The 18,894-nt window shown below is 37.0% G+C and overlaps 1 protein-coding gene across 1 annotated transcript; it reads right to left on the bottom strand.

Moving 5' to 3' along the window:
* Window positions 1-572: 572 nt before the first annotated feature.
* LOC105267845 (glycine-rich cell wall structural protein 1-like) lies at window positions 573-965 on the bottom strand. Its single transcript, XM_011306968.1, has one exon. The coding sequence runs from the start codon at window positions 963-965 to the stop codon at window positions 573-575; it is 393 nt and encodes a 130-aa protein (XP_011305270.1).
* Between the last annotated feature and the right edge of the window lie 17,929 nt (window positions 966-18,894).

The following is an 18,894-nucleotide window of genomic DNA, read 5'->3' as shown; positions in this document are numbered from 1 at the left end:
TTCGAAGGAACAATTCTGAAGAAACAACATAAAGCTAATTTCATTTGTGGATATCAGAGGATCTTGGAGATTTCGCAATTCTATAATGCAATTAAAAAGGTGGGGATTTGCAAAGTTGATTCCATACGACTCGCAAATGCTTCCATGATCCGCTAAATTTCTCAAATTGTTCGGACTCAATTTGTAAATCATCAAGAATCATAACTCCATCTTCACTTAAAACATGCTACCCTTATCTACATTCCAATTTCCCCAGCAATCCCCCAAAACACGAGCTTTCAATATGCAAATGTTAATACATTAATAAGTAAAACGCGGCATTCGTGACTGCGAATATCGCCAGGCATTCGATTTTCATCTCGGATGTACTTAATTACATTTCAGCAATTCACCCCGAACCACATACACTCATTTTATCACGTCATACAAAACTTGTGGCAGTTTTCCTGCGAAAAATCCCACAAGCATCACTTGCAATCATCTATCAATGCAACTGGCTAATTTAATTGGTCGACAGTTAATTGAAATGAATCCCCGTCAACCGTTAAAAGGTGATTTTCATTGGTATGCATTCAATTGATATCTACTGTCGGATCGAGTAGCCACATGAGAGATGTTGCTTGGTGCTTCGAGCCAGCTTGGGGAGCTTTAGAGTTCCCAGTGGGCCAACACCAGGTACTAGGCATCGATTTCTTCGTTACCCGTGGGAATGTGGCTGCCAGGATAGCCATGTGGTTATGTGTGGTTTTCGTACCCCCCGTGACCGCCACACCTCCACCACCTCCACCACTTCCACCACCTCCATTGCTTCCACTACTTCCACTACTTCCACTACTTCCTCCACTTCCACTACTTCCACCGATTCCACCGATTCCACCAATTCCACCGATTCCACCGGTTCCACCGATTCCACCGATTCCACTGATTCCGCCGATTCCACCAATTCCGCACCCTTCACTTCCCATTTCTCCAGTCTCATACAGACGCCACGAATCAATGTTCGAGAGTTTAATACACGCGATAACTCAACGGCTACGAATGGCCCTGGCAATGCCACTTTGCTTGTGGTTATGCTTTGTTACAGTGATGTATTGTTATGTCTTGATATAAATATCTCGAGGTATTTGATCATTCATCAAATTTTCCAGTGAAAGGGTGATACATGTGTGGACAACCGGAGAATTGGTGCTCCATCAAGATGACAACCATCAGATATCACGTCAAGACAAGGAATGATCTTGATAACGATGATGATGATGATGATGATGATGATAACTAAATGACATCAGCAGGACAATACCAGAAAGTGCATAAAGGGATGAGAGAAAAGGTCAAAGCAGTGGAGATGCAAATACTGGGAGCCACACCGGATAATTGATAACAGAAACTGGAAGTTATAACAGCCAAGTGGCGTCTTAAGTAAAATATCTCACAGCCAGTAGATTTCCGGTGTATACATGGGAGTTGCCAGTTTGAATCCCAGTGAGATACTAGGGTAACTGGGGTGAAAACCCGTTGGATCCACGGGGGTGAGCCAGAGTGAGACAGACACAACCGCCAATAAATTGTGGCAATCAGCGAGACTGTCGGGTCTGCCGTAGTATATCTTGCTTCTGTATGTGCTTCGACCTGGGGCTTTACTTTGGACCGTGTGACGCCGCGTGTGCAAAACTATATACCAACGTCTCGTATCGTTATTTACTTTTTTTTTTCCCCCAACCAACGGGTTTTTATTTACATTGCAGTTGCACCACCAACTCCACCAACTCCACCAGCACCACTAGCTCTACCAGCCCCACCAACTCCACCCACTCTTGCCAGCCGTTGGCACCAGTTGAAATAACGAGCTAACGTTTAATCTCAGATGACTGGAATTAGGTGGAAATGATTACTCGTACTTCCGGTGTGATGCTTTTGTCCTGAATATCCTGGCAAGTCTAGCCGCATTCACTGATTAGTTGTGCCAATTTTTATCTCCTTGTGTAATAATTTACAGGATCGATTCTCAACGGAATTTCTTCATTTCCATCAGACCAATTTTCAATCTGTTCTGCATGAAATATTCCCAACTCGGTTTCCATTTAATCCTTCAGTAATTTATGCACTGTGTTATAGGTTGGGTCGACCCAGTGGCATGGCGCAAAGCACGGAAAGCTTTTGAAGTACATGTTATGTATATATGTATATAAATATATAGGGAGAAGGGTACATATCTGTATGTACAAGGCGTCCCCACAGACTATTCCTATATCTCTCACTTGTACTCCTCAAAGGTATGCCCGGACTCTCTAGATTCTAGACTACCGGTATGCCACGATTCTCTAATAGGATTCTCGATGGGATGAGTTGGATCCTATGGATTAAGATCCGTGCGTGAAGGACAGCCTAGATTAAACTTGTAATCCTTGATTGCTGATTCGTAATACACCGATCAATATTCTCTTGTGATTTTCCACGTCAGTTGACGCCTGGATTTTTCTCCTTAAAATATTTTTATTTCTTTTTTAAAAATATTCTTTAAGTAAGGAAACAATCAGAACTCAGAACTCTTTCGGAAAATCACGTCTTAATCCGATTCTAAAAGGGACACGCTTGACACAATCGATTATCTCGAAAATCTCGAAATTATGAAGCCACGAATCCTTATTGGTCCGTTTAAAATGGCGCGAGATTACAAAGTTGTAACAGACTTTTACGGAAATCGTTTCATATCCGCGCGCTGGCGGATTCTCGTGTCTTAAAAATTGGAATTGTTTCGACCACTCGAGACTCGAACCTGCGATATCTCGTGTATGAGTCTAGCTCTCAGCCCATTACGCTAAAGACTGTGATTTGAATTTCAGACAATTAATCAAATGATAGATTAATCCCTGGAAGACGTCACTAGGTGATTCAATCAATAATTGAATTAATAATGTGGATAATGTGACCTAATTATCAAATCTAAGTGATAATTTCCCCGAACACGCGATTATAATTCAATTGATAACACAATGTCGGGTAATTGTGAAAGATTTTCCTCGCATGTTGAAATGCATAATTATTATTATTTTTAATAGCTCGGAACTATCGCGATTGTTAACCAGTCGATTCGTGAGATGAAAATTAATGAAAAAAAAAATATGAAATCTCAGGTTTTTGAACTCGTGACCTCCCGCAGTGGAACTCCATCCTGAACACCCAGTGCCTCTCAAAACCATCATCCACCACTTGATAACGAAGTCAACCCTCTTCGAAGGGTTAAGCTAATCCTTGAATTACCCCTAATGACCCCTCAAGCTTCTCGAAAACATACCGAATGCTGTTTCTGAAGGTCTCGAGTGCATCTATTTTCCCGAAAATCACCCTAATATACAAAATCCAGTAATTTCCACTTTCCACCCCCATCATCCAGTCAACTCGTTTGATAAGTAGACACGTTAAGTGGTTTTAATTACCAGAGAAACTCGAACATAGCCAAGAAACTTTCGTTTCTAGAAGCAGTGGAGAGTTCTGTCGACGTCTTTCGAGTTGTCGGAATTTCAATCCCTGTTTCCACCCTCACCTCATCCCAAAGGGGTCGAGTGTCATGACCTGTGCTTTATCGAATCTAAACGATTTTCGTAATTGCTGAAAGTTTTCTAGCTCCTGACCTCCTTCGAGTGCATGACGAGTTGAACGGATCATGCCCTAAACATTTTGATAATTTTTTTTTTTTTTTTTCAAAAACCCCAGGTGAAAAAATCGTCGCATGACGCACGCTATTTGATACCCTGGAATTTCACCTGCGGTGCGGCTGTTGTTGATGACATCGGATCGTTTTTCCAAGGGGGTGGTAAGGGGTGAAACAACCGGAAAACTTGCTGGGGAAAATCATCGGGAAGACTGGAGCTCTGCAACAGCTCACAAAGGGCGTAAAACCCGGATTGTCAATTACCGCGGTATGCGTATCAATTTTCTAGTGTATGGGAGGACGTTGGAAAATACCGGTAACAACATGCTAGAGCAGCCCCTATACTTTTATAAACGCCCTTGTCACGTTGCTTTTGTTATCGGAATTAAAGCGCTCATGTATTTCCGAAAATACGGGACTGGGAAAATGTCGATTGATTGTAAAAGATGATTTTTTGGTTTCAGAATTGCCTAAAACTTTCTGGAAAATATATTATCCTCTCAGACTCAATTCAAACACGAAAATTAAATATTCTCTCCAGAAAAATTGAAGAAAATTTCTGAACTTTTTGGAATAATTATTTCCTCATTTTTTTTATTGAGAGAAAATTGAAATTCAGGGGATTATAAATGAAAAATAAATTATCCTGCATCGTCGATTTTCATAATTTATACTTCTTTTCAGTTCTACATTTCCGCCTCTGAACGCTCATCCCATTCTGAAAGGAACTCGCTTGACACAATCGATTATCTCGAAAATCTCGAAATCGTGAAGCCACGACTCCTAATTGGTCCGCTTAAAGTGGCGCGAGATTACAAAGTCACGAATATAATTAAAAAATTATTAAACACATAAAAAAATTCTATAAATTAGAAATTACGCGGAAAATTATTATTTAAAAATGGTAGACAGCTCCTGATTCATTCAATCAAATCTGTCACAAATATAATTACGCGAATGCGCTCACCCGGAATTCTAAGTGATTTAAAATAAAAATATTTTAGCCATCGGCGCTGCGGACATCGAGCGATTCTGCGCTTCCGTTATTTATTAAAACGAGAAATGATTAAAAATGACAGCCAGAAATCCCCTGCCGCGAACAGCGATTATATGGCCAATGGTTTTCAAGTGGGCGGAAGGAAAAAAAAATGAAAAATTACAGAAACCGTTCAATGGCTGTATGAAATGGTTCACGTGTGGTCAAACAAGGACGAAAAAAAAAATAAAAAAACTACAGTAGCTAATGGGTCAGCGTGCAGAGAATCCAAATGCGTGGCTTAACAGGGAAAAAAAAATCGGTACAATTCATCACGAGTGACGACAGTCACGCCAGCAGTTCGGTGGCTAACAAAAATAAAAAAAAAAGAAAATGGGGTAGAGAAAAAAAAAAGAGGGAAACGCGAAAAATGTGAAAAACTGAAAATGCATGGAAAAATGTAATATTCGGAGGGATAAAGCTCCAGAGAGAACGTTAATCGATTTTGAGTTCACGCCTTGCTTTCAGTCATCCGCACACCCATCAATGATCAACACGAATTGACATTTCACGGCTGACGAATCGATCCCTACATCTGCAGAATTCAAATTCCATTATTTACTCCACGAGTGTGAAATTTTGCGAAACCAATACATCTGATTGCCAACAATAAACGACGTTCCAACCGATTTTTCATGTAGAATTTCCGTAATTATTTATATACAGGAGAAACTGATTGGATATATATTAAATACCTAGACCGAGTATTATTAAGTATTTACGAAAGAGTCAAATTTCACGGAATTTTCCAAGAAACTAATAAATTTAACTAAATAACAATTTTACTGGACTATAAATCCATTTATAACATTATAAAATTCATCGTTAAAAGTTGATTAATTAATGACTAAATTCCTAACATTCAAATGCTCAAAATGAATTCAATCTACCGAATCTCCATATTTCAAATATCCCAAACGAAATTCTAATGTTTTTTCCCCCGACGACGAACCCAATGAAGACAACAAATCATTATCGCAAAGATCAAAAATGAATTGAATAATTTGTTTATTAGCGCACGCCCCTTTTTTAAAACCCCGAGATACCAGTGGTAATTATAATTATGAAGTGCGCCCTTATCAATCACCGACACCTGTTTAAACTTCAGTAGTTATCATTGTTACTACGAACTTCTTGATGACCGACAGCCGTCTGGTTCAATTCCCACGGTCGAAAACAATTTCGCGGACTTATAAAATGAACGGGATAAAAAAAAAAACTCCCTTCCCCCAGGTGTATTGAGAGCGCTTTTTAGTGAAACTTGAAACGCTCCATCGATGTATCATATAGATGCATCAATGATGGTCACGAACGGAGCATTAATGTTCCCTGAATGAGCGGAGGAACTTGGGGTTAACAGCTAACTCATGGGGTTCGCACTCAGGTCATAAACTCAGAGCCATTAGAAGCTAGTCCCCCTTGAGACTCCTCAAGTCTTATTACGAAGGATATGTTGATACACTGAGAAAGATTATTATCTTGGCCATACTCCTCTTCGGGGGAAATACATTTACATTTTACTCGCCCATTCGCTCGACCCACTGAAATCAATTTCGAGCTACAAAAATTGTAACTGCAAAATTCACTCGATTTATATCCGATACATGAGTTTTCGATGAATATCTCGAAACCGGAGAGAGATATGAATATTTTTCGCTGAATATTTTTTGTGGAGCGCAATGAGAGCTATAAAAAAGGTACTGACAAAAAAATCTCTTAATTCGTTAGTTTCGTTAAAATTGATTAATTTCGACTTATAAAAATTGAGGGGAACATTCCGTCGATTTAAATTTAATACAAGAATTATCGATGAATATCTCGAAACCGGAGAGAGATATGAATATTTTTCGCTAAACATTTTTTGTGCAGCGCAATGAGAGCTACAAAAAAGGTAATTACAAAAAATTCTCTCAATTCATTAGATTTGGAGATAATCTTAAAAACGCGACCAGTCAAATTGAATGAATTCTTCTGAAATTTATTTTATTGATGTGAATAGATAAGATATTCCGGGAATAATAAAAAATATAATAAAAATAACTATCCAATTAAAATCATCCATTTTTCTGGATGTACTGAAGTATTTTCCAGAAATATCTTTCTGCGATTGCATCGGCGTCTTGAATCGGGGAACTGATATAAATGTTGAAAGTATTGTAACTTCCGAGAGGCTATTATCGTCGAGGGAATAGACAAGTTTTATAAAGTGCTGTATGTTTCAATTACCCGATAAAAAGGGTGAGAAATGATTCTCAAAGAATAACGCAACTTTCGAGATTTCTCCAGTTCGAGTTTAACGGGATTCACGAGAATTTTCTGCTTTCTTTATTCAAATCTTCTCCAGAGTTTCGAGCGTCCGAAAAAAATTGGATAATTTCAAACGCAAATTTCAATTTTCTTCAGCATTCCATAGAATAAATTATCCACTTATTCCATCTCTTATCGATTCACGTAGTTTGATTGATACCCATTCAGAAAAACATAAACCCGGAAATGGTTTCCCAGAATCCGTTGAAAATTGACCTGAAGTATGACATTTCAGCGACAACCTCTTTATTCAGTGTTTTTTTACATTGAAATAAATGAAAAAAAAAAAAAAATGAGAACCACCGGGAATACCGCATTATTGTGGCCATGTGGGTGACCACCTATCCTATTTGTCTACTGGTCAAGTTTTCGAAACACTGCTGACACGACGGTTTACCGTTTCCATTCAAACCAACCCGAAAACTTTCAGCTCTAACGAGGCATTCGTCATGTGACTCTGCAAACCTAATTCTCCATAACAATTTCCATCCATCTTCCCAGATACTCAGACGTCCACAATTACCCGGAGAGAAATGATCAAGAAAAATTGTAACACCACTGACAATTTTATTACACCGGCAAAAAAGGATTTGTCACGGATGCAATTCCTTGAGAGATGTACGTATTTTTATGGAAGATGTTATTTCTCCAGGTGAGTCAGCTCCAGGGGATCTCGACAAGGTGTTAATGATGACAACATATATTGCTCTAGAGGATGGTCATAGTGGTTATGGCCTTGAATAAATTCCAGCAATAATTATCAATATAAAAGAATTCTGTCAATTTATTATCCTAAGAAAATTTGGTATTCAAAGATAGTGACACTTTGGGGGAGTGGTTAGTGCGCTGGAAAAGTGTTCTGAAGGACACGGGTTCGAAACTCGGAAGGAACTGAATTTTTTTCTTCGGTTTCAACTCCTGTTCTGCCTGGAATCATCGGTTCCAGGGTTCCATGAGCTCTAACGGAACAATTGGGTTCATGGGAGGGATATGATTCCAGTGGAACACTCAGGGTTCCATCGGACCCAATTACGTGTGTTCGGTATTCAAAAAAAAATGAACAATAATCAGTGGAATTTATCCAAGGACATATTCCATGCAATAATCCTCTGAAGGAATATGATAATTATTATTGGAACCTCATCGGAATCACCTGAAAAATCCTCAATCAGAACAACAACTTGAAAAAATAAATATTTTTCTCACTTGAATGGGTCCTTGGCAAGAATTATTTTCTTGAATATATATTGAATTTTAATCAGAAGAACTTCTTCAATTATTTTCGTTTATCAGAAACTGATTAAAAATACATTAAATTCCCGAAGGTTGAACTGAAATTGAACGTTATTGTCAACAAGCGCTTGTTAAAAACTTTTCAATTCAGGTTTCCTTTGTTCGTCCTAATTAAACGCCTCGAGGAGGGAGTGAATTCACTTAATTGCTTCTGCGTGGAAGTGAAAAGGGATTAAAGGCCGCCCGATATCCATATTCTGATTGCTTTTTGTTTATTCCATGTGCGGAAAATTGAGGCCGGAGAATTCTCGAAATCGCTCGATTCCCCCCGAATCATCAATGCCTCCCCCTCAGTAGCTCCCCCCAATGATTTTTCTCGCATCCCATTTTGTCATGTTCCAACATATTTTCTTAAAAGTTTTTTCAAAAACTAGACAAATAAAACACCGAGATAGTAATAATCAATAAAAAATATACAAAAATTTTTTTTGAATATCAATTGTCCATTCAAAAAAATATTCTTCAACACTTTTGACGAGTGATAACAAGGGAGTTAAAACCCTAGAATCTTCTTAAACTCATAACTTCCTCTGAAATTACAACAATTTCTAATTGACATTCAGCAATTCCGGTAGAATCCAACGAGAGGCTGTTCATCTCTTGCACTACCAATTTAACTTGTACCCAGCAAAGTCTAATGAATGAAGGACAGTGGCGAAAACTCGTTAACTCGTATTTGAACAATTTTGAAGCTCACCACCCCCTCCCCTCCCACCCCTTCATCCACAAAATACTCTAATACACCATTGCCCTCCCCCTCATAATTACCTCAACTTTTTTCGTAAATATCAGTCAAGAGATTTTTATCGGTCAAATGTTTCCCAATGGTAACTGCACTCCAACTGATTGCATATGCTCGAAACTATAAAATAGTGATGAGACAACGGGAGGGAACCAATCGAACGATCAGTGCCCATTGAATAAACGAGTATTTCTCGTTATCAGTTAAGGTGAAGTGTACTTTCCACCATTTTACCCTGACTACCGACTGATTTTACCGTGAAAAAAAACCGGGGACCCGGTCGAGGACAGTTTAAATCCAGTTTCAATGAGATAAATTGCTCCCTGATATTGAGAAAATTTTCATCAATTCCAGAATCAACTGTGGAAAATTCAATTAATTTCTAATTATCCTCAACAATGAATTTGAGTGAGACCGTAACGAGATTTCAGAAAATTCTACTGGTTAAGTGATGTTGTGGGTTCAGATCAGTTATTCATCCGGATCAATACCGGTGAATATAAAATATAAAAATACAGTTGAACAATTTGAAAAAACGACGACAAGATGGCAATTGTATAATTGGGACTTTCAGGCCCGGAGATATCCTAACCCCTCATTATGGCCTATTATTGCTATTTTTCGATTGGTCATCAGATTTTCTTGTGGTTATTAACACTAATTGATCAGCTGGTGCCAATTAGTGCAGGGAAAAGAGCGGAATTCAAGTTCTAAAAATTGTTGAATTTCAAAATTATATGGATCATATGGAAAATAGAGTAGACTAGAATCAAGTATATAATATACTTGGATATATTTTTCCGTCGGTGTACTGACAAATACTTGCAAGGGTCTGTTTAGGCAACACTGGGGGAGAAATATCACAGACCCGCCCAACGATTTAATATCCGCACTACTCCCTTCTCAATATTCGACTACCGACACTGACACAAATCGTTGACCCGACTTACATTCATGTATTCCGTTTTCCGACACGTTTTCCTGACAGTAAATTTCACTTTCTCGAGATATCGAGTTCACCGGAAGATTGCGTCGAGATGTTTTCCAAAATTATCATTCAATCTACATGAGGAATAGATTATAGAAAAATTTATCCTGTTTCGGAGAAATTTCCATCGGCGACACGTTTTTTAACCGCAAATTTCACTATTCCAGATGTCGATTTTTTTGGAAAAGTTGTCGTTTAATAGTCCGGGTAAAAAAAAATTGTAAACGAAATATTTTTTCCAAATTTTCAAAACATTTCTCGAAAACTTATCGGAAAATTTTTCTTTTGAAACAAAAAGAAAATCGGAAAACAAGACTATTTTATTTTTCGGAAATGTTTTGACAAATTTTTCAGAAATTTGTTTCGGAAAATTTTTTTTATAGTTTTTTCAATTTTGTTCATAGTTAATTATTGATGAACAAATAGCCAATAATAAAAATAGAATAAACCCCATAATTATTGCACCATATTCTACCATAATTTATTACTTCACGAATAAATAAATGAATTCCGTTATAAGAATTATTCAATAACGCAGATAAATATTCCAATTTGTTAATCCCATTAAATTTTCAATATCTCCATAAACCAAAAAAAAATTTTCAAATTTTCCAAATATTGTTGTTAATTTCCCCCTCAAAATAACGTCAACGTGGCACGAGTTAATCCCGGTAAAAGCGATTCAATTAATTAAACTTCCCGTGCAATAAATATTCCCCTCACCTGGCCGTAGTAAACAAATGAATTATGTTTATACCGTGGAAAGGGTAATTTTTCGTTGTTCCCTCGAAACAGAATAAATCCACTAACCGCACTCGTACATTTACCCTCCCCCTATTCAATTCTCGCTGTCGAATAGTGAATACCTTTGACATTCGTATGATCTACGCAACAAACAATTTCCATTGTAAACTCGTTATTTTCCGATTCTCTCGTTGACTCATTGCACTTAATTCCACTGTGTTTCGAGTTAACGGAGAATTTAATCAAAATATTTTGTATTCGTGCAATTATATCAATCCACTTTAATCAAGAATAACAAACAGCTGGATGAATTTCAGACTGCGGCAATTTCCGTAATTACTTGGAGCTTTATCAATGTATTGATCGACGACTAAATATATGGGTCAGTGGAGATGGAATTAAATGGCAATTTGTTCGCACAGAAAAAAATCCATTTCCAGTACCAAAAAGCTCGAAAAATGGCTCTCATATTCAATACATATAATTAACATTCAATTAAATATAACTGAATAAATTACCGGCGTAAATTGCTTTTGCCAACTCAGCAAAAAGTTTATCACCGTTAATAAATTGGTCATAATCACTTATTATTGTCATTGTCGATGTATTGTTTACAAGTGCTTTTTATTAAAACTGAATATTTTCTGTTATTTCATTTATCAATTGTTGCATAATTGAAAGATTTCGAGGTAAAAACTGGTGGGAGGGCTCATTAAAATGGTTAAACAACTAAAATAACGAATGCGCCTATCAATTAAAATCAAGCCGTGAAACTTCATCGAGTCAAAAATCCTCTCATTAAAAATTGAAAATCAACAAATGAGAAAATTCAAGTGAAAATATCCCATTATCTCCTCATTAAAACTTATCGCCATCAATAAATTCATTTCTTCCTGCAGCACGAGATAAAAAAAAAGTGAAAATAAATAGAAAAAAAAAGAAGTCCCGAGGGATCGGAAATTCCCGATGATAATCTCGGAGTGTGTTTTCAGCAAAAAGTAATTAGCGGGGATTTATCGCAAACACGATCGCATTCGCATTAATTGTCGTCGTGTTAACAGTGTCGAGTTTAATTTATCATTTCAATATCAATTATCATAACGTCATTGAGGAAAATACGATATCCGAGTTGCCACCAATGAATTTTTCGCGTTTCCATTCGATAATTGTCAATCAATCGTTAATTAGGTGGCGATGGGCAATTAATCAGTCGGGAAAGTGGGCGTTTTTTTTTCTGAGAGTAAGGGGTGGGGAGTAATTTTATGGTAATTAATGTGGGCGAGAGGTATCAATGGAAGATCGATTTAATCATGGAAGGACAGGCCGTTGGACGAGTCGATAACGAGAGCCGTTTTGCAAGCACATCCGAAGCTCATGCATCATCCGATAATCCTATAATCAAGCCTTCATCGACCATGCGCGTGTATAACACGGGAAATTCTAATTCGCCGTGATCCGATGATGCGATCCTACGGATTTACTCGAGTCAAGGGTGAGAATATTTCATTTCAAACGAAAGGTCAATGTGGATTGATCGAATTCACGTGTTCATCCACTGTCAAAAAAAATTATCATTCTATATCACTTTTCGTATAAGTGCACGAATAAGAGAAAAATACCGGAAAAATTACGGTACTTTCACGTATTCGTAGGGTGACATCTTGCTTTCAGGGAAAAATTACTGGAATTACCGTAAAATTGTACGGAAAGTTTCATAAAAATTCCTGCTCGCTACAAAAATTTTTATCGCAAGATAATGAGTGCTAAAATGTTGAGTGCACGTATTGAATGTTAATATTTTTGTATCATTATTTAATTCAAGTAATTACGGATATCGTGTTGGAAGTGGAATATACTCAAGTAGGAAATATATTTGAGTCAAGTGTATTCCTTGTTCGTCGCGAAATTGCACTTTGTCTTCAAATGACCAGACGGAATAGCCCAAAAAGTCACGTACGGGCAGTCATAAAATTGTCACTCGCCCCAACAAAAATGATTTACACCTCAAAAAAACAGAGTGTCATACAGTAAAATAAACACATTGTCTAAAATTTAGACAATTTTTTTATTATAGACTCTAAATCGATCAATGCTATTATAATTAAAAAAAAAAAATATAGATAATATTGAAACAAAATTTTCTTTCCGAACACTAAAAATTGTTTACCTCATCCTAAAAATTCGAAAATCGACACCCATTTTAGACTCAATAAAATAAATTCTAAATTCATTGAATAATTTTTTTCGGCCCAAGCGGCGATAAATAATTATCCCTACCAAATTAATTCCCTGATTAATTAATTAATTAATCCATTAATCTTACTGTTTGTTAATAGTAAATAAAATTACATGAATATTTCCATTGGAAACATATGGATTTTCCGAGTGAATAAATTTCGTTGAAAAAAGTAATGAGTTTTTCCACTCCTCGCGAAACAATTAGACTGAAAAATTCCGTATTCCATTTATCCGTTCCCCACATTGGACCGAGAATATTACATTTGATTTACAATAAAAAATTTAATCAACACTGAACTATTACCGGAACATGAGAATGAAAAAAAAAAAAGCGAACAGGTGTCGATCTTGAAAAAAATCACGGGTAAAAATGAGCGATCCGCCCTCGGATTTTGATTCCCACGGCTCTTTTATTCCCTCGAATTTTCCCGAGGATAAATTAACCAGCACCGAGTCATGAATTTATGCAACTGGCGCAACGAACCCCTGAATACGAAAATCCCATTCATTTATCGACTGATAAACTACGTTGAATTGTACAAACCAATCGGTATACATTGGTCGTTATTCACTTCACTCACACACAACCCTGGGATAATAAAAATCCCCCCCGGATCTGGTCGCTTGTTGGAAGCTATAAGTGAAGAAGAAAGGTGGAATGGAGAGATTGAAATTGAAATGTAGCGGCTGCTAGAGATCGTTATATATCGTAACACGCGATGGAACATTGTACAAGACGTACAACAATTGTCCAGTGATAATGGAGTATATTTCAAAATATTCCCAATATTGGATTACTGTCCTGATAAATCCCCCTATTTATTCATATTACAAGTGCCAATTTTATCCGATCATATATCGTAGAAGTTATGAACACATCAAATGCATTTTTCATGAGAAAAATCCTCATTTGTCAATTGTCATTTACACATTGACAATTCGCCATTTTCCAGAATGTAATTCACTTCAAACCCCTCGATGTAAAAATTCCCTGGAAAATTCAGTTTTCATCCATTCTTTCCCAGAATTTTCATATTCAATTATTCATTTTTATTTCATTATCTATTCGTGTTTTAATAAATAGATTGAATTATATAGGAGATGAAATTCTGTTAAACTGTAAAAAGATTATTTTCAGATAAAAATTTCACCCCCCAAGAAACGATTATTTTTTTATTAAATTAGGAATGATTAATTTTAAAAAATTAGACTATTCGAATCGACGGATCATTTTGAAAAGAAAATTAATCAGTTTTAATAGCAATGGATTTTACTTTCAATTAGGTAGAGAGGGAAATTTCTTGGAAACTATAAAAAAACTATTAACAATATTTTTATACGTGGAGTAAAAAATCAATAAGTAGTCACCCCTTTCACTGAATTTCCTGAAACAAACCGGTGTGATGAGCCCCTAAGACGAGGTCATGCTGTTTTTACCCCATAAATTCATAATCCCGAAGAAAATATGAAAAAGATTTTGACATCCACCCACTCCTTCCTCCCACCGTAATGCATTTGTTTCCCAGTGCGAGAAGATATGCCTTCAACTCATGCAAGTTTCCTTTGAAAACTTGAACATTGTTGAAAAGTGCGCCACCGGTACGCCCCGAAGGTGTCGTTCATAGCGTTGTTATTTTCCAGGTGAATGAATAGCCCCAAGCAACACCACCATGATGTTTCGTACAAACCCACCACCAACCAAAGAGACACGAGGAGAGAAAATAATTTCGCATCGTCTGCATCACAAAGTCCAAAATGCCATGCGATGGTAACGTACGAATCAAGGGGTTGACGTTAACTTAATGTTTTGTCAACCGCTTTTCACAAAATTTTAATCCAACCAGCCCTACGGTTTTCACCATGGATCCCCGGATAAAACGGAGATGTACACCCTCGGTATTCCATTTTTAGTGTGTGACAAACAGCATTTCATTGTAAAGTTTTGACGATGGAGGTGGATGGTGAGAGTACAGTTGGAATGAGTTATTACGCAAGTTCAGAGTTATGAAACATAACCGCGAAAATGTTCCTTGTTGTGAGTCAGGCATATGCATTAATTACCCCACTGCATTTAACGTTGAATCATAATCTTTTGAGAGCGAGGGGAAAATGCTTTCCCGGGAGCATTAGGGCTTCATAAACAATTCATTATTTGTTATCTATTTTTACCACCTCATTATACCCACAAGTCATCTCGATAGGATTTAACACTCCATACTCGCATGGAAAAAATTTATATCCAGAAATATATCTCATTATATCCGGATATATTTCGCAAACATTTTTACGAAAATATATCTAGATATATCTCATCACTGACATTGAAGATATATTCAAAATATAAATTGGATATATTCAAAATATAAGTTGGATATATTCAAAATATATGTTGGATATATTCAAAATATAATTCTGTAATATTAGTGGTTAAGGTCTAACCAGCTTTAAAAATTCCTGATCAATCGTCACATAGTCTCATCCGACTCGAAGCGATGTAAAATAAGCATAAAAAAAATATTATATCGAATGAACAAATAAATAACAATATTGTTTGTTCTAAATCTCAAATCTATTAATAAAATTCCTGAATGTCCCACGCACAATTTTTCACGATGACAAAATGATGTCCTCGCTTTCAACTGATGATTCCCGTATATTAATGAAATTCAGGCAGAAATTCCAGCGTCCGTACCCGTAATATTTGTATGTATGAAGCGATAATGACATTCACGCGACAAATGCCAGCGAATACTGTCCAATGATTCGAATTTAGAATGATGAAACTGCGGCCACTCAAACAGCAGTGGCGTGTCAATTCTCAGTTGAATCAAGGCACTCTGTTGAAATACACCGTGTTTCCCGCTCATCTAATTATCACAGTTATGACTATTCGCACGTACTGCACCTCCGTGCGCCTCATAACTTCCGTAATTACACGGTATATTGAGGAGAAAGGGGGCGAAGTAAAACTTGGTTGAACAATGGGAGTCGAGTCAATGATAAAATACAGAGTTGTATGCATGATACATTTGGGTGTTTTGTTCTCAAACTTTCCCGCCAAGATTTCCACTAACTCAATTTGTCTTGTCAGCAAATAACACTCATAACCATAAGGCTTGAAAATAATTACCCATCATCACTCCCACCGGGAGAGTCCAATAAAACAAACCACAACGACATCAACAACGATAAGTAACTTTAACGAATGCTTGAAAATGCGAGGTGGCGGTCGGGCCCAGGCACCACCATCTTAACGAGTCCCTCGCGCCATATGGCGTCGATCCCACCCACCTCGCATTTTTGAACATTTTTTAAAATTACATATCCTATCCAAACCACACCCAAGTTATCTCACTGCACTCCCCCAACGTGAGTGATTCAAATGTTATATTTTTTTTTTGCCAGGAAGATGACATCGAGAGCAGTATGAAAGAAAAGAAATGGCGCCAGCATGAAACGCTTAAACCTCAGAAAAGAGCACTAAACCATTTATGTTATTCACTCCCCTCCCTCCCCCCGGCACCCACCCTCTCATATAAAAGTAAAGCACCCGAGAAAACTGAATGACGCCGTATTTTAAAAAATGACTTAAGTTATGTCGGTGGTGCCAGATGGTGTAATGACTTTATGGATGGCATATCATGTGCTACGTGCAGCATTGACCTGTGGGTAAAGCCAGAGTGTATAAAGCTGTACGTTGGAAGCTCAGAAGGGGGGTTTATTCCCCACGAGAATGTTACCTCCACTATACCAGAATGTGTTAAAGTAAGGAAACGAGGAAAGTACGAGAGTGCACATGAACGATATCATCATAGTGAAAAAGACATTGTAGAAAAAGTTCTCCATCATTTTCCCATCTTCCATCACTCATGGAAAACAGTCAAGCAGATTATTACATTTCAGAGAGATAATTATCTATAAAAATTAATCTCATAATATCTTTTCCCAGCGCTTCTCTTTTCATTCCACCTCAAGAATATAAACACCTTAAAAATACACAAGACGCGCCTTAAAAATTGTTCCATCCGTAATGAAAAAACATTTCTGCAGACAAAAATAAATCGACTCTACGTGGGATTCTCCGATGATTAAAAAAGCGTAAATAATGCAAATCAATCCTTAATAATAACGTTGAACAATGAAAAAAATAATATTTTTCGAAAGCATCGATTTAAGATTGAATGTGATAGCAATTAATGAATCTTCAGCGAGGCGCTTATAATTTTTGACAGTCATTCTGCGATTCGAGAAAGATAATCGACAGTTTCAATTGCCAATTCAAATGAACACGTCCGTATTACCCCACAATCTCCTAAACCTGACATAATAAGCCTTTTAGATTGGATAATAGTACCAGTCCACTCGTCATAATGAAGATAACACTATTGATTTCAGAATGATATTCATCTCGGTTCGTTAACCCACAGGGAGAATACCTCCGGCTTGTGAATCTAACGGAAAACGAGGGCATCGAACGGTTAAACGTGACGTACATACCGCATTCATTCATTCACCATTCCCCAAGTTTGAATTTGCGTTATTTACCTAGAAATGTGGAAAATCCCTCAACCCTAAAATGTCACCATCTCCCGGAGTTCCATCCCATCAAAACAATATGAAATACCATTTGCCAGTGAAATAACTATCATTACATTTAACGATAAACCAGCACCATCAAACCACAATCAGACTGTCATGACTTTTTGAAATGTCATCATAGTCAATAATAAACTCCATCACCACCGGTAGAACATCTAGCTCGTGATTTTGGCAGTCTACCAAAGTGACGCGTGACTGTTTAAATGACAACTCTTAACCGCGCAACCCACTCAAATTATTCGTAAACCAATTTGCGGATAAAATCTCATTCCCAGTGAATTCGATTGGTCAATGGATTGGTTGAGGTAGGGGGGGTGCCAACCCGGGTCATAACGATGTTATCGAACAACTGGAGATTGTGGTAACATGGGAATTCTCATTACAATCCCAGGCATCTGGTACATCATGGCTGGAGTCAACAGGGCCAAATGCTGGGGCTGATGATCAGTTGACCCAACTGGATGTCCATTGTTTACCCAAGTTGTCCAGAGAGAGGTGGAGAGACTATGTGTAAACCCTCACAATAACCAGTAATGTCTCGAGTATTGATTATGCTAAGTGCACCCACTACTCTGGAATTACGCGATCGACGTTAACAAACAATTTATTTTTTATTTCTCACACTCCAAGGAGTGTTTGTTATGGAGACATCCTGCTGTGATGTGGCCACCCGAAAATTGTTCCATTAATTGTCGGCATTTATTTTAGATTTAAACAAAAAGAAATGGATACATTTGTCGACTGATAGACTGTCAAATGGAATTCTCTGTAAATAATGCAAAGTGCCTGATTATTTTTTAGATTGATAAATTATTTTTATCGAATCACTCAATTGAGCATTGAATTTGATAATCAAATGGTTTTCAATGAGACGCTTATCATTTTAGATGGTCATTTTTCGATTCGAGAGAGACATTCGACAGTCTTAATTGGTACGACAGTTATTTAAATAAAAACATGTCTCTATTACCCCCACTCCCCTATGGAGTTATCGAAAACATTCGCCTGACAGCTAATTGAACGAGTTTCATTTGATTTACTTTGACTTTATCTTTGAATCTGTACTAAAGTGTGTTATTGAAAAAGAAGAAAATGTAAAATTATGGTATAAATAAATAAATGAAATTTCTCATTCGAATCTGTTAATTCATTCCTATCTCCCGATCCCCAGCGCTATTGGAAGAATTCCAAATTAAATAATGAATTTCTTCGATATTTCAAAAATTCAGTTTTACTTCCCACGAGTAACAATTACTCATTTGAATTGCATAAATATTATTTCAATACATTTTAAT

This window comes from Fopius arisanus, unplaced genomic scaffold, assembly GCF_000806365.1.
Source record: "Fopius arisanus strain USDA-PBARC FA_bdor unplaced genomic scaffold, ASM80636v1 scaffold00002, whole genome shotgun sequence".
NCBI classification, from domain to species: Eukaryota; Metazoa; Arthropoda; class Insecta; order Hymenoptera; family Braconidae; genus Fopius; species Fopius arisanus.
The sequence above is the reverse complement of the archived record's forward strand: the minus strand, read 5'-3'. Positions and strand labels throughout refer to the sequence as shown.